The sequence below is a fragment of the Pseudopipra pipra genome, chromosome 2 (assembly GCF_036250125.1).
Source record: "Pseudopipra pipra isolate bDixPip1 chromosome 2, bDixPip1.hap1, whole genome shotgun sequence".
In the NCBI taxonomy this organism is placed as follows: Eukaryota; Metazoa; Chordata; class Aves; order Passeriformes; family Pipridae; genus Pseudopipra; species Pseudopipra pipra.
Window position 1 is genome coordinate 476054 of NC_087550.1, and position 16436 is coordinate 492489.

The following is a 16436-nucleotide window of genomic DNA, read 5'->3' on the forward strand; positions in this document are numbered from 1 at the left end:
CGTGCGCGGCGGCGCGGAGCACGCCGGGAGCTGTAGTTCTCTCGGTGTCTCACGAAGCGGCGCCGACCGTCCCGCCATAGCCCCGGCGGGCGGCTACGGGCATCCGGAGCGGACAAAACACCGCGCGTGTCCTCTGCGCGGGCCGGGGCGCGCGGCGCGCTCCGGAATCCAAAATTTCAGGGACTGACATCCCACCGCCGCTCCCGGAGCAAAACCCCGGGCGGCTATTGGTCGTCTCCAGCTTCCTGAGTTAAAAGCGGCGCAGGAGGCGCGCGGGGCTGCGGCGAACCGCGTGCGAGCGAACAACAAAGGGAACAGATCCCGCACCTCCGGCCCCCTCCCAGCGCTGCGGGGGCTCCGCGCCCCGGGACCCCGCCGCCGGCCCTCTGCTGCACCTCACGGCCATTAGCACTCGCTTTCCTGCGCATTTCCACGGAAAAAAACCCCCAGTAAACGGTATCTATTTAAAAGCCCTCAGTCCAGACTAGAAATAGAAAATAAACTGCCTCCGGGGTGCAGCTGGAAACCAACGCGCCCGATTCGCGACCGCACAAAATTTGTTGCAGCGAGGAAGTATTAAAAAAAAAAAAATTAAAAAAAAAATTAAAAAAAATCCCGTCCGTGAAAACGCCTGCAAGAAACGGCTGGAAAACCTCCCCAGGGCGCCCCGGGCCGGGCTCCCCGGCTCTCGCCGATGGACACCTTCTCCCTGGCTGTTCCCTGTTGTTCTCACAGCGCGCTAAATCTCGACGGGCTGGTCAGTGACTCGAGATGTCCTCCTGGCACAAGCATCTCTATTTTAGCTTCGTTCTGTTGCCCTCGCACCGCTCCTAAATCCCCTCTTCCTCATCGCCCTCCCATCCCATTTTTCCCCCCGGCTCAGAGCAGAGCGGGAGCCTCGGCAATGTTCGGGCACTGGCACCTTGCCAGAGGAGCCTTTTACACACAGCCTCGTCACACGGAGATTGTCACCCGGGTCTATTTGCATTTAAATCCACACGGATATGCGAGCTGCTTTCACTGGAGATAGCTTTGTGCTGCCAGTCAATAGATATTTCCCCCCCTCTATTATAATACGTATTACATTCAACAAACGAATCTATTTTACAAATCCTAACTACTGAGCTCAAAGTAGCTAAATTCAGCAAGGCTCGAAAAGACATCAAAATGCCACTGTGCATCCAGTTGAGCATCTATTTAAATACTTTGCTACACTGAGGCAAAATCTGGATTATGTAACCTCGGATAATGACAAAAATCCCTTCCTTGTGTCATTCTGCAGCATATCAGGGGAATTGAAGCTGGTACCCTCTGCAATCTGGGGAGGCAGATGCAAACCTCCACCCTCTGTGGTGTGCTGTGTTGGCAAGGAACACATAAACCGGCTGGGAAGGAAGCAAAGCCACTCCTTCGGATAGGAAGCCTCAGGATAAGGGGAAATATTAACGTTATCGCTCCTCTGAGCCACTTCAGTCCTTATCTGTGGCCACACTACAAACCCTGGGTATCTCTGACAAACTGCTGCCACTCAAAGAACGTGTCCCAGACCAGCAACTGGCAGAATTCAGCCCCTCTGGGACCTGATTTGCCTGGGATTTTAGGGCAGCTGGCACCTTCTCTCTCAAGTTACACTTTTAACCCACCAACAGACTGTCTTGTTGCTTTTAAGCCCAAATCGACTCCCCAGCAAATTCCTTGCTCCTGATTTTGACCAATCATTTTCACAAGGCTTGGTGTGCTATAGGTGCTGGGGGAGCGAGAGAATGTTAATGATTAAAAATATAAATAATCCCAATATAAATACCAGAAATTACACTGGTCCCGGAACATCTTGCAAGTGAAAGTTTAAGTAAACTTACGGTATTGTTGCAGAGTGAAAACAGCAATGGGAAACGAAAGCATTTGCAAAGCAGAGAGGCTGATACTGCTGTCACTGAGCAGTTCCCAGCACAGCTCTGGGCAAAAGTTCCTGTGCTGGAGGATCTCAGCACTGGGGATTAATTAGCAAGGCTTGTGTGGACAAATAAAGACAGCAAGCAATCGGGGGAAAGAAAAGATGGCTCAGACCCTCTCACTCTTAACCCCTTCATGGTGATGTGACCGTTTCAGAGTGAAACCTGATGGAAAACCTACGGGAACCATCATTCTTTGAAGCGGGACCATAAAAAGATTCCAGCGAAACTGGGAAAATGCAACGGGAATTGGGTCTGATAAACTCCTGATGTTGTTGTAGATGTCATTAACTTTAATTTGCAGAAAGTGAACCTTGAGGGAGGAGCTGGGATACAAACCCTGAAAACGGGTTCTGTGGGATTAACCTGGCGTCCATTTAGTTCTGACACATGGGTTATCCCAACAGCAACGGGGCTGTGAGGCTTGCAAGGGAATGTCACAGTGAAATCAGCCAGGAAAGCATTTCAGACCTCAAATATTCTCTTGAGAACAAATGTTTAACGGAGGGAAATGTGTGGAAGTGCACTGTCACACTTCAACAGGGCAATCAGACAATGAAGGCATCCTGACTCGCACCCTGGGAAGGAGACAGGCAGCTCGTGCCCAGAAACACACAGAACGGGTTGCTTTACACTACATTTTCAGTATTATTACACCATATTTTTAGTTTTACACCACTTATTTTTATTATTATTATTACACTGTACATTTTCAGTGTTATTACGGATGATAATAATAATAATGGAACACAAACACCCCCGGGGGCATTTAAGCAAAGCCTGGACGTGGACACTGACATTGGAATGGGCTGCCCAGGGAATGGTGGATTTGCGTGGACACTGACATTGGAATGGGCTGCCCAGGGAATGGTGGATTTGCGTGGACATTGACATTGGAATGGGCTCCCAGGGAAGTGGTGGATTTGTGTGGACACTGGCATTGGAATGGGCTGCCCAGGGAATGGTGGATTTGTGTGGACACTGACATTGGAATGGGCTCCCAGGGAAACGGCGGATTTGCCGTCCCTGGAGGTTTTTAAGGTGAGAGCGGATGTGGCACTGTGTGCCATGGTCTGGGAACCACGGCGGGGTTGGATCAAGGGTTGAACTCGATGACCTCGGAGGTCTCTTCCAACCCGGTTGATTCCACGATTCCATGGCGCTCAGTGGCACAGTTTAGTTGACGGAGAGGTGTTTTGGTCACGGGTCGGACTCGATGGCCTCAAGGCCTTTCCCAAGCTCAGTGATCCCGCGATTCCGGGTGTGAAAGAGGGGCGAACCCGCCGGAGCGCTGTCCGGACCCGACCCGGCCCTACTCCGGTCTGAGGGCGCACACCCCGGAACACGGCGCGGTCCCGCCGCGCATGCGCAGGGGGCCCGGCAGGGGCCCGTCGAGCGCAGGCGCGGGCGCGGCGCGGTGCCCGCGGCGCGGGGCACTGTGGGAAGGAGGCGGCCCCGGCGCGGCGCTGACTCCTCCGGGCCGCTCACAGCACTGTGGAGCCGCCGCGGCCCCTCCGGCCCGCCCGCCCTGCGCGCCTTTAAAGGGGCAGCGGCCACCATGCCGAACTTCTGCGCCGCGCCCAACTGCACCCGCAAGAGCACCCAGTCCGACCTGGCCTTCTTCCGCTTCCCGCGGGACCCGGCCAGGTGAGCCCGCGGCGGGGCCGCGCAGCGCCCGGCTCTGCCCTCGGCCCGGCCCGGCGGCACCGCGGCGGGCAGGCGCCTCCCTCCCTCCCGCCGTCCTTCCCTCCCTCCCGCCGTCCTCCGCCCTCCTCCGCCCGGCCTCCCTGCCGCTCACCGCCGTGCCGGTGCCCGCAGCTCGGCCCTGCCCGCGGCCGCGCTCGCTCTGCCGCCCGCGGGGCTGCGGCAGCGGGCGGGCCCCGCGCCTGCGCCGGGCGGGGCGGCCGCGGGGGCGGAGAGCTCCGGCCGTGGGAACGGGAACGGGGATGGGAACGGGGATGGATGGAGAGCTCCGGGAATGGGAACGGGAACGGGGATGGATGGAGAGCTCCGGGAATGGGAACGGGGATGGATGGAGAGCCCCGGGAATGGGAACGGGAACGGGGATGGATGGAGAGCTCCGGGAATGGGAACGGGAACGGGGGCGGAGAGCTGCGGCCGTGGGAACTGGAACGGGAATGGGGATGGATGGAGAGCTCCGGGAATGGGAACGGGAACGGGGATGGATGGAGAGCTCCGGGAATGGGAACGGGAACGGGGATGGATGGAGAGCTCCGGGAATGGGAACGGGAACGGGGATGGAGAGCTCCGACCGTGGGAACGGGAATGGGAACGGGGATGGATGGAGAGCTCCGGCAATGGGAACGGGAACGGGGATGGAGAGCTCCGGCAATGGGAACGGGAATGGGGATGGAGAGCTCCGGCAATGGGAACGGGAATGGGGATGGAGAGCTCCGGCAATGGGAACGGGAATGGGGATGGAGAGCTCCGGCAATGGGAACGGGAATGGGGATGGAGAGCTCCGGCAATGGGAACGGGGATGGAGAGCTCCGGCAATGGGAACGGGGATGGAGAGCTCCGGGAATGGGAACGGGGATGGAGAGCTCCGGGAATGGGAACGGGGATGGAGAGCTCCGGGAATGGGAACGGGGATGGAGAGCTCCGGGAATGGGAACGGGAAGGGTCCCGGGGATGGAGAGCTCTGAGAGAGCCAGGGATGGGACTGATGCTGGTCCCGGGGATGGAGAGCTCTGGGACAGTCGGGAATGGGAATGGTGCTGGTCCCGGGGATGGAGAGCTTCAGGACAGTCGGGAATGGGAATGGTGCTGGTCGCGGGGATGGAGAGCTCCGGGACAGTCGGGAATGGGACTGGTGCTGGTCCTGGGGATGGAGAGCTCCGGGAGGGCTGGGGATGGGAATGCTTGGTTTAACTGGCTGCTCACAGTTTTGGAAGGTGCACAGGCATAGGGCAGTACCAGTTACCTCTTTCCTAGCAAACACTAGGGGCTTAAGGCTGAATTTTTTTGTGATTTATACGTGATATTTGCTTCCTTCCTTCCTCGAAGCTGCTTAGCCTGCAATTTTGAGTGTGGTTTGAAACTGGAAGGGATTTTGTTTTATCTTAAGACTCTCTAATTCCTTTGCTCACGTGCAGGTGCCAGAGATGGGTAGAGAACTGTCGAAGGGCAGACTTAGAAGATAAAACTCCAGATCAACTCAACAAACATTACAGACTGTGTGCTAAACATTTTGAGACTTCTATGATATGCAGAAGTGTGAGTGAAAACAAGCAATTATTTATTGCACCTTGGAAAACGTAACGTTTTTCCTGAGAATGCTCTGCCTTTTAATCTTGGAGCTCCTGGGTAATTGGTCACTGGGAAAATGAATTTCTTGGTGTTAATGTTGTCATGGTGTGGGACACCACGGAGGCTCCCAGCTGTTGGCACAAAGGGTGAGGTGGAAATGAGCAGCTGGGGGAGAGAGGAACAGCTGCCCCTGCTGGTTTAAGGGGTTTGTGGAACACTGGCCTTCGCTGCAGTTCTTTCCTCATGGCCATCTACAAGTCTTTTCTTCCTTCTGCTCTATTCACAGATACATTTCCCTTCAATATAATCTTTCACAGTAGTGTTTTGTGGAATTCATAGTTCTGCTTAAAGAAGCAATAGAACATTTTCACAGTGAAAATGTTTAGTGGATATTTTCTGGAATCGTGAAATAAGTGATAAAACCCAACACACAGCAGTAACAAAACGTTTCCTTTCCGTTGCATAAGTGTCTTTTTATGCAGAATGTTGAATTTTTAAATTTTTTTTTATTTTAAGTCTGTGTTTGCTTCCAGAGCCCCTACAGGACGGTTCTGCGGGATAACGCTGTGCCAACCATATTTGACCTCACGAGTCACCTGAACAAACCCCACAGCAGGTACAGGAAAAGGATAAAAGAGCTGGTGAGTCTTTTCATGTAAAATTATTGCTGTGATATCAAAAGAAAACAAAAAAGGAAAACGAAAGAAAATAAAAAGTTGCGAAAGGAGAAATTGTGAAAAGAGAATCTATTTACTAAAAATTATAAAATTATAAAATGCATATTGAAGAAACTTCTAATGTAAGCATGGGAATGTTAGCAATAGTAACAGACTAATTTCATGTAGTTAGCAGATACAGGTAATGGCAGCAAAACACTACCTGAAGAAACCTCCTTGTCTTAAACTTTCTAGCACTTTCTGGTAAATATTATCTGGTCTTATCTACAACATTTGTATCTGATCTTGATGTGTTAATAGTTAAGATCCTGTGCAGGACATTATCATCAATATGAGTTCTTTGTTTTTCTTTAAGAGTGAAGAGGAAATAAGGACACTGAAGCAGCAAAAGAGTAAGTGGGCAAAAATAATTGAGATCATAAAAAGTTCATTTACTAAAGCTGACAGGGTAATGCAGGACACATAACTATTAGTTTGTACACGTACAAACTCTTTCCAAACTACTCATTCACTTTTAAACTGGAAACATTCTCCTCTGGTAACTTAAAGGTAATGGGTTTAGTGAGGGGGAGGTAAATGCTGTGTCTTATTGTGGACACTGATGGTGTTTCTCATTTTGCAGTTGATGAAGCCTTTGAACGGCAACAGGCAACTCAAGAGTGCAATGAAAGCAATGCCCAAAATACTGTCTCAGAGGAAGGAGGGCAGGGACAGGAGGAAGAGGCTGTTCCCTTGACGCTGGAGGAGAGAGAAAACAAGGACTACCTTAAATCACTGTTTGAAATCTTGATCCTAATGGGGAAACAAAATATCCCTTTGGACGGCCATACTGTTGATGAGCTTCCAGAAGGTATTTTTGCCTCGGACAACTTCCAGGCTCTGCTGGAGTACAGGATAAACGGTGGTGATGAGGTCCTGAGGAAGCGGTTCGAGATGACCGCGGTCAACCTCGAGTACTGCTCCAAAACCCAGCAGAAACAAATGCTCGAGATCTGTGAGAACTGTGTCAGAGAGGAGACCCTGAGGGAGGTCAGAGACTCACACTTCTTCTCCATTGTCACGGACGAAGTGGTGGACATAGCAGGAGAGGAGCACTTGCCGGTGCTGGTGAGGTTTGTGGACGACTCTCACAACCTGAGAGAAGAATTCATAGGGTTTTTGCCGTCCGAGGCCGATCCCGACATGTTGGCTGTTAAATTCCACACAACTATCACTGAAAAGTGGGGTCTAAACATGGAGAACTGTCGGGGCCAAGCCTACATTGTCTCCAGTGGGTTTGCTTCTAAAATGAAAGCGGTGGCTATGAGACTCTTGGAGAGGTACCCCCAGGCTGTGTATACACTCTGTTCCTCCTGTGCCTTAAACGTCTGGCTGGCAAAATCCGTTCCCGTGGTCGGTGTTTCCGTTGCACTGGGAACAATGGAAGAAGTCTGCTGTCTCTTTAACCAGTCTCCACAGTTACTGGTAGAACTGGACAACACCATTTCTGCTCTCTTTCAGGACAATGAGGAGAAGGGCAATGAGCTGAAGCAGATCTGCCGCTCCCAGTGGACGGGCAGGCACGACACCTTTGAGGTGCTGGTGGACCTCATGCAGGCCCTGGTGCTGTGCCTGGACGCCGTGAGCAGCGACTCCACCGTCAGGTGGAACAACTTCATCGCTGGCCGAGCGTTTGTGCTCTGCAGTGCCCTGACAGACTTCGATTTCATCGTCACCATCGTCATCATGAAAAACGTCCTGTCCTTCACGAGGGCGTTCGGGAGGAACCTCCAAGGCCAGACGTCGGACGTGTTCTTTGCAGCTGGCAGCTTGACGGCGGTGCTGCACTCCCTGAACGAGGTGATGGAGCACATTGAAGTTTACCACGAGTTTTGGTTCGAGGAGGCGACAAATCTGGCTACAAAACTGGACGTACAAATCAAGCTGCCGGGAAAATTCCGCCGGGCGCAACAGGGGAACCTCGACCCCGATATAACGTCGGAAAACTACTACAAAGAAATCCTGAGCGTCCCCACAGTGGAGCACATTATCCAAGAGCTCAAAGATATATTCTCAGAACAACATCTGAAAGCTCTTAAGTGTTTATCTTTAGTGCCCTCGGTCATGGGGCAGCTGAAATTCAACACGTCGGAGGAGCACCACGCCGACATGTTCAAAAACGACCTGCCTAACCCAGACACGCTGTCTGCCGAGCTGCACTGCTGGAGGATCAAGTGGAAGCACAGGGGGAAAGACATTGAACTTCCAGCTACTATTTATGAAGCACTTCACTTGCCCGACATAAAGTTTTTCCCCAATGTTTATGCACTGCTTAAGGTCCTGTGCATCCTCCCACTGATGAAGGTGGAGAACGAGAAATACGGGATAGGGCGGAAGCGCCTAAAGGCCTACCTGAAAAACACCTTGACAGAGCACAGGTCCAGCAACCTGGCCCTGCTGAACATAAACTTTGACATAAAACACGACCTAGATTTGATGGTGGACACCTACATTAAACTCTATCCAGATAAAGTAGAATTTCAAGAGGACGGTATTCCCCCAAACAACTCCGAAGTAACAGAAAATGCTTAATTTTTTAAGCTCTAACCAATCTGTTGAAACAGCTTGTTCTTAACTTAGGTTTCAAAGCTGGGGGGGGGAAAAAAAAAAGTGAAATGTGAAAAACATCACTGCAATTGTGTTTCCATTTTAGGCCTGGGACTGAAGAAACTGTGGTCAGTGACCTAAATTATGTGTTGTTAGTCCACACTAAATGTGTTTGGCAAACAAAATCAAGCCTGAAAATAAGCCCATGCTCTTGGCAGAGGGGCTTTCTACACCTGACTGGCTTACCCAGGGTGCTCCTTTACTTCACTGCATCGTGGGAAACGTACCTGCTGGTTGTAGGTCTGATGGGGCTGTTACATACTCACTGAGGAATTAGGATGAGGGGAAAAAAAACCCGAAAGATTCAAAGGAGTATTTAAGTTCTGTTACTTAGGATTTTATTCTTTTTGAAAACAGTTTTCTTTTCAGAGGAGTCTTTGGTGTGTGTTTCAGTGGCATTTGGGAGGGTGGTTCAGGTGTTGCACGAGCCCCCTGGTGTGAGTGACTGTCAGTGACACAGGGGTACATTTACAGTGTCCTTGGCAGAGTCATCCCCCCTGTTTACATTCCTTTGTGTGAGACACAAACCCCTGATTTCTTCAGGCTTTTAACAGGCACGGCAGGAGTGTTGGAATTCCTGAGAGCCACTAAAAACGTATTCCACAAACATCTGTATCTGTTCGCTCCCTCCCGACATCCTAATGTATGTTTATTTGTAAACTCACCCAGGACAGATTAACATAAGAGTCTGTTTGTTTGTCTAGAAGTAAGATTGAAAATATTGCTGTTATTTTTGGCAAGAATGAAACATTTTTGTACAGTTTATTGCGATTCAAAATAAAATGTGAATTGCTTTGTACGTAGTGTTGAATTTCTCAGTAGAGCTGTGCCTCTGGGACTGTGTGTTCTGTGAAGGTGCCTTTTAGTCTTGGCAGGTTTTTTTCTCCGTTGTTTTTGCAGTTCTGGTGAGCAGCACTGCCTGAAGACACAGGTAACTGTGACAGCACTGCTGATCTGTGTGTTCTGCTGAAGGTTTTGGGAAGTATTTTGAGGTAGCATTGATTGAGATATTATTAATTACTGTGCTGTTACTGGTGGAAGTTCTGTCAGCCAGGCAGGAAGAGATGAAGTTGGAAATGGCTGGAAGGTAAGAGTTTTGCAGCTGTCCTGATGCAGGCCAGTTTTGGAACTCATTTATAGGATCACAGGATGGTTTGGGTTGGAAGAGACCTTAAAGATTGTCTTGTTCCACCCTGTGTGGATCCTCCAATGTCTGGTAAAGGGTAAGGCCACATCCAGCCATGTGCTGGAGCCAGGGGAACTGCAGGGGCTCTTGTGACTCTGCAGGACTCTCCTTCCTTCCCCATATTTGGATGGAATTGGCCAGTGGGTTCAAAGGTATTAGTGGAAACCTGATAAACTCACACAAGCAGCCCAGAACATTTACAGGGGTTTTAAAATCCTTTTTATTTCAGAAACGGGGCTAAAAAAAGTCAAAGAACAGCATGCAGGACTGTTAACACCGTTTCTGCCTGGCAATTTGGGATATTCTAGCAGACAAACAGGGTAATTAATTTACCCTTTTTTTTTCTGTTTAAAAGCCAGGATTAGAGATTGGGAAGGAATTCCTGGCTGGGAGGGTGGGGAGGCCCTGGCACAGGTTGCCCAGAGAAGCTGTGGCTGCCCCATCCCTGGAAGTGCCCAAGGCCAGGTTGGAGCAACCTGGGCTAGTGGAAGGTGTCCCTGCCCATGGCAGGGGTTTGGAATGAGATGATCTTAAAGGTTCCCTTCCAAGCCAAATCGTTCTGTGGTTCTATGATTCCCTGCAGGTAAAGTGGCAGTGTTTCCTCCTCCACTGAGAAATTTAATTTTCCCACTGCTGTGTTATATTCTTAAAGATTTGGGGCTTTTTTTGAATGGCTTTTTGGTTTTGTTTTGGGTTTTTGTTTTGTCGGGGTTGGGTTTGGTTTGGTTGGGTTTTGTTTTCGTTTCATTGGGGTTTTGTTTGTTTTGTTTAGGTTTCGTTTCATTTGGTTTTGGTTTGGGGTTTTTTTATGTTTGTTTGTTTTTTTAACAGCCGCCAGAGCTGAACAGTGACTGGTTTGTCACTATTCACTTCACTTCTCCAGGGAAGAACAGACTTGGACTAAATGGAGCACAGAGATGTTCAACACAATGGGCAGTGGGAGTCTTGAAACAAAACCCCGTGCCATCAAAGCCAAAAGACAAAAAGCTCTTAACAGAAAACATATTTGGAAAGGACAGATGGAAAAAGAAAAAATGACTTCTGAGCTGTGTAACAGGATCATGTCAATCAGCCCAGCAGCAATGGCACATAGAAACCTCCCCATGTGAGCAAAAAACAGAACCAGGCAGGATGGTGACACTTCCCACTCCTCAAAAACCAGGAGGGAGTCAGGGTGACCGTGGCCCTGGGAGGCTGAGGACAGGCAGAAGAAGCACAGTGGTTATAGCAGTGCTTTGTTTCCATAAAGCTGGGCTTTGGGAGCTATAGGAAAGCATCATTTCAATACATTTTTTTCCACAGATCAGTTAAAAAGTACAGCCTCGGGCTCCCAACCAGCCTGTTTTCCGTGTAGCAGAAAGAGGGTGATAATCGGGGTGTGCAGAGAATGAAGCAGAGCTTCACTCCCGTGCACTCCCTGGTGTATTGCAGTGTTATTTTTGCCACTAGATGTCCTGCTGACCCCGCGGGCCGCGGGCCGAGCTGCTTTCCAGGAACGGGAGAGACCAAGGTGGAAATCCAGCTGTGACCAAGCCTGCTTGTGACTTCAGTTCTCAGGAGATTGTCTCTGATTGATGGCAGCTCCTTCACACAAAGAGCCTGGGAGAACTTCCTCATCTATCTCCTTTTTTCAGGTGTCAGAATGGGAATAAGGCTCTTGCTGTCCCCCATCACTGGTCCTATTTTAGAGCACTGGTTTCCTGCTCTGACACTGTGATTCTCGTCCCCAGCCCGTCTCCCTGATGGTCTCTTTGCTTTTTCCCGGGGGGTTTGTTCTCTCTGGCACCTACAAGTGGTGTGGACTGAGATGAGCTCACCACTCGGTGTTTCCAGTCGTTCCTGGCAAAACTGAGGAGCTTTCAACACGAACTGACACCTTCCCAATCTCGCCGTGTTCCCAGGACTGTTCAGGGCGGTGTCCCAATGCAAGGAAATTCCAGGGATGCTCAGGAGTGTATCTCAGTGGAGGAGCCTGGAAGAAAATATCAGAGAGTTTGTGTTTTAACAGCCTGCCCTCGAGATAATGGTGAGGATTGGAGAGTTTTCTCCTCTTTCCATTATTTAGCAATTATCAGAAGGGAAGTGCTGCACGGGATGGGTGGGGCTTTGACAAACAAGCGTGTGACAGAAATTCCAGGAGTGGCAGAAATGGCCACCATATCTTCTGGACAAACAGGACAGCACAGGCAGGCTGAGTTCAGTGCCAGGAGCTGCAGGAAGAGAAGGTGGGACCCAGAGCTTGGGCTGGTCCCTGAGTCTGAGCTGACACCTCCAAATAAGAGACCTGAGAATGGGAGGACGTGTGGGTCCCTCCTCTAATGGAAAAGAGCTCCTGGGGCACGCTGAGGAAGAAAACTAGGGAGGTTTTGTGTGCAAATTGTGCTCCAGCGTGGAGATTATTTCCAGGAATCAAACAGTGAAACATCACAGAAAACCCCTGCCCTAAACCTGTGATTGCATCCACTGAATTAAATGGTATTATCTGTGATTTGTCCTGGACAACTGGTAATGACTGTAGCACTTAAAAGGAATTACATGGGGACTTTTTCCTCTGTTTGAAGTCTGGTTGAGTCTAGCTTAATTATCTAGTTTGATCTAATTCATCATCCAGCTCATTGGCTTTCATTTGGGGGGTTGGAACGAGATGGTCTTTAAGGTCCTTTCCAACCCAAACCATCCTGGGATTCTGTGACAGGCAAAGGGAGTAGGGAAGATGCAGAACAATAATCAAAATGGCTCTAAGCCCGTTACTGCATCCCTGTGTTTTATGATGCCAAGAACTGCCCCTGCCGTGAGTCAGAGACGTGCCCATGTCTGTGCCATTGCATAAATGAACTGCAGCTCTCCCGTTATCCCCCTGCAGACCAGGACTGGGGCTGGATCGGTGGGGCAGAGGGAAGCCACAGAGACGTGGAGCAGGAGGAGGCAGCAGGAGGAGGCAGCAGGAGGCACAGGCGAGGCATTGCCAGAAGGGCTTTGTCGGATCTCCCGCTTGGGGTGGGTTTGCTCAACCCCGCTGATCCCCCGCTCCCCCTGAGAGCACGAGGTGATCACCTATTGCTGGACTCAAGTAGGTGAGAACTACCCCCCACCACACCTCTTACAGAGGAAAAACCGGGAAAATCCAGGCGTGAATGTCCCGGTGACAGCTCGTGAGAGACACCACGGGCAGCAATCAGCTGAGCGTGAAGGGTGAGAACAGGAGGCTGAAAGCAGGGCCGCCTGGGTGCCAAACCGGAGAGATTAATTCGAGTGCGTCAAAGGGAAGGGAAGCAGGACCTGATAATCTGGGGCGGCCCTTCTCCGGGCTGGGATCTGTGGGCTGTGAGCTCACATCTGCGGGGAGGCAGCTGGAGCCACGGGGACAGGGGCTGGTAAGGCAGGACTGCATGGGGAAGGGGGTGTGTGTGCTCTGAGGAACAGCCCCAGAGCAGGCAGGGGACGTCTGTGCCCAAAGTCATCTCCAGCTCTTCTTTAGTCATCGTTTTAGAAGAATAGTAGTTCCTTTGGGGATTACTTGGAGTGTTGTCCGAGTAAGGCAGTAATCCATGGAGCAAATCCCCCCTCGGCCTTACTAAAGGAGGTGATTTCCCTGCAGTGAATAGAGATGCTACAGCTCTGCTCAGAGGCAGCTCTGAAGATGCTTCTGGGAGTCCCCCCGTGGATCCAGCTCCCGCTCTGGGGCCCATGCGGTGGCGCAGTTCCCCCGGATATCAGATCCCAGCTGGCTGCGCACCCACCGGGCATCTCCCGCAAAACCGCGTCCGCTCCGCAGCTCCGTAACCGCAACCATGTGCTGAGGAGCTGCTGGTTAGCTGCATCACCGAACCTCTCTCTCTGTTTGCCTTCCCGGGGGGTCAGTGAGGTACCGCAGGACAAGAAAGAGAAACGAAGCGTGTTGTGCTCCCCCGTTAGCGAGCGTGCCCCTGGCAGGGATCCCTTCCCTCTGCTCTTCTTAAACAGGGCTTAAAAAGAATAAACTAACTCCAAAAGCTTAGTTATGTGTCCCCCCCTGGAGAGCACTGCAAGGACGTGGCTTGTTTTGTTCCCGAGGCAGCAGGATGCACAGCAACAGCCACGGAGCACACGGCAGAAGGTGGTGGTGCCTCCCTCCCTCTGGGGAGGGAAGGAAAGCTTGGAGACCTGTGTCCTGTTTGCAAGCACTGCCTTCGCTGTCTGTCTTGGGGTCCCCTTTGGGCTTGGGAAGGAGCGGTAGGTCCAGTGCCCTGGCTCGTTTCCAGGGAGGGGGGCTGCGCTAAATCTGCCTCAGGTTCTCGCTCGATTTGAACTGGAGCTGGTTTTTTTTTTTCCTTGCTTCCTCTTCCCTGCTGTTGGGTCGCCTTGCTGTGTTCTCACACTGCCCCAGAGTGGGAGCATCGCAGTGCAGAACCTGCATCTGCCGCAGGGCTGGGACGCTGGACGTGCAGACGGGACAACCCGAGTCCCGCATTTCACATGGGAACAGAAATACTCTGGCACACAAAAGCCCTTCTGCCCCGGGAGGCCGTGTGCGCTCCTGCAGGGGCTGCAGCTTCAGACTCAGCCTGGAGTTCGCCTTCCAGAGCTGTGGTGGAGCTGAGGCAGCTGAGGCTCTGGTAGGGTGGCTCGGTCAGCCCGACCATGGCACGCAGGGGGTGCTGCATCCCTACTCTGTGCTGTGCTGTGCTGGCATCCTTATCCTGCGCTGTGCAGGCACCAGAAGGGACACACATCCTGTCGGCAGGTTGTGGTATCCCTTCCCTGGAGCGTCACTGATCCCCGGGGTGATACGGTGAGAACTCGCCCTCCTGCTCCGCAGGCAGCGCTGTCGGGCCCTGATTCTTATCACCTGTACACTTGAGAGATCAAAACAGCCACGAAAAGGCTTCTCTAGACTCTGCCGTGAGTGCCCTGCCTGCCCCCGGCCACATTCCAGCAGGGAGAGGAGCCCCACGCTGTCCTGGGCAGGCACCACCCCAACACCACAAGGGCAGATCTGCAGACCCTGTCACGGGCACTGCTGGGGGGCAGCTGCTGCCTTTGGCCCCCAGGAGAGAGGGGACAAGTGCCCCAGGTAGAGCAAGGACCAGAGGGGCCACTTGTCTGGGTGTGCCCAGTGTGCTGAAATGATCTGAATCTCCCTTCGGGGGTGCCCTCCTCCTCCACCCCTGGGGTGCCCAGAGCTCCTGAACGAGCTGCAGGGTGCAATGACATTTAACATCTTCTTCACCTTCCAGAACTGCCTCCCACCCTCCCTGGGCAGTTCATGTGATGCTGGCTCCAGGACCAGTCACCCAAGGCCTAGGTCTCCCACTGGATGGGCAGAGCTGTGGTGCCTCCAGTCCCCCAGTTCAGCTCCAGCCTTGGGACAGCACACTGAGATCAAGGATGGGAGCAGCTGCTGCAGGAGGGCCCTGGCCACCCCTGACACCTCCTGGAGTGCTCTCAGGATTCCCCCAGGCACCTCTGCTGTGGGCTCCTGCTTGGGAGCTGAGCCCTGCAAACCTACACATTCCTCCTTGCTTACACACCACAGGCTTTATTTGTTTTAATCAAAGGGGGCCCTGATAATTATTAACATATTTAATTATTTTTACTCTGAGTCACTGGGCTCAGGCGTGGAGTGATCACAGGGATTGCTTTACTCCACAGGCCCAGCCCTGGAGCATTTGCACCACCAAGGAATGGCCCCGTGCAGACAGAGCTCCCATTGATGCCTCCCAGCCTGCCTTCCCTCCCAGTTTGAACTGCTTTTTGCTTCACTGGGAAGTGCCACACTCCAGAGGAGCAAAACTGGGCACACTCAGACAGTTTTCAGGGCTGAGGCTGCTGACTTGGGGCAGAGCTGGCAGGGAATGATGTTCACCTGAGCTGTGTGTGCTCCAGCCCTGCCCCTCCCGGGGGTGTCAGCCCGTGTGCCCCCCGTGGAACTGCCTCACCCCCCAGCACTCCCTTCCCAGCCCCTGGCCTGGCAGCAGCAATCAGAGCACGCTGCAATTAGTGGTGTTTGTGTGAGGAAACTCTGAATCTGCACTTCCCCGTGATTTATGAGCTCTCCAGCCCGGGCTGGCCCGGCAGTCGCGACTGTTCCCAGCCCGGCGGCTCTCGGGGAGGCTGCTCGGAGAGCTCGGGGTGTTCCTCCTCCTGCAGGGCTTTGCAGGGAAGTGCTGCCCTTGGAAAGTACCCACAAGGAGCCTGTAAGGTCTGAGCAGTTGGGATGGGGATCTGACCCAGGAACCAGGGGTGCACCCACAGCATCCTGAGCGAGCTGGGTGCCTGCTCACTCCTCTGGGACGTGGGACTCTGCCCCTGAGACAAGACAGGACCCTGGGATCACGGATCCCACAGGACTGGCCTGGTCCTGAGCATCCAGGAGAATTAGAGTGGCTTGCAAGCAATAATCACTTTAATTCTCTGTCCCACCAGTGCTGCAAGATTGTATCAGCCTGATTGTGGGGACAATAAAACTGTGGAGGGTCTCAAGGACCCACAAAGGGGGCCCTGGCAGGGCTGGGATTGAGCAAAAATCTTCAGACACCTACAGAAGATGTTGACCCTTGTTGAAATCCATATTTAAGAGTAAGTTTTTGGTTAAATGCTCATATAAATATTTATAGAGAGGGAGAGAAAAGAAGAGGTGGAAAGAAAGAAGTTTCACAACCCAAAACCTTAACAATTTTAAACAAATCAAATCTGTTAATGAAAACCAGAACACTGATGCTACTT

The 16436-nt window shown here is 52.1% G+C and overlaps 1 protein-coding gene across 2 annotated transcripts; it reads left to right on the forward strand.

Moving 5' to 3' along the window:
* The first annotated feature begins 2940 nt into the window (after positions 1 to 2940).
* Positions 2941 to 9344, forward strand: THAP12 (THAP domain containing 12). Of its 2 annotated transcripts, none has more exons than XM_064642728.1 (5): positions 2941 to 3599; positions 5069 to 5189; positions 5756 to 5863; positions 6255 to 6291; positions 6531 to 9344. In XM_064642728.1, the coding sequence occupies exons 1-5, from the start codon at positions 3511 to 3513 to the stop codon at positions 8468 to 8470; spliced, it is 2295 nt and encodes a 764-aa protein (XP_064498798.1). In that variant the 5' UTR covers positions 2941 to 3510; the 3' UTR covers positions 8471 to 9344. The 2 variants fall into 2 exon arrangements, with proteins under 2 accessions (XP_064498798.1, XP_064498788.1); XM_064642718.1 differs by having other exon boundaries at positions 2942 to 3599; positions 6522 to 9344.
* Positions 9345 to 16436: the final 7092 nt, after the last annotated feature.

What these genes read in the sequence shown, in the direction of transcription:
- THAP12 (XM_064642718.1), top strand. Translation starts at nt 3,511, where the DNA reads ATGCCGAACTTCTGCGCCGCGCCCAACTGCACCCGCAAGAGCACCCAG. An exon ending in TTCCCGCGGGACCCGGCCAG is followed by an intron (nt 3,600 to 5,068) that starts GTGAGCCCGCGG and finishes GCTCACGTGCAG; the next exon opens with GTGCCAGAGATGGGTAGAGA. An exon ending in GACACTGAAGCAGCAAAAGA is followed by an intron (nt 6,292 to 6,521) that starts GTAAGTGGGCAA and finishes CTCATTTTGCAG; the next exon opens with TTGATGAAGCCTTTGAACGG.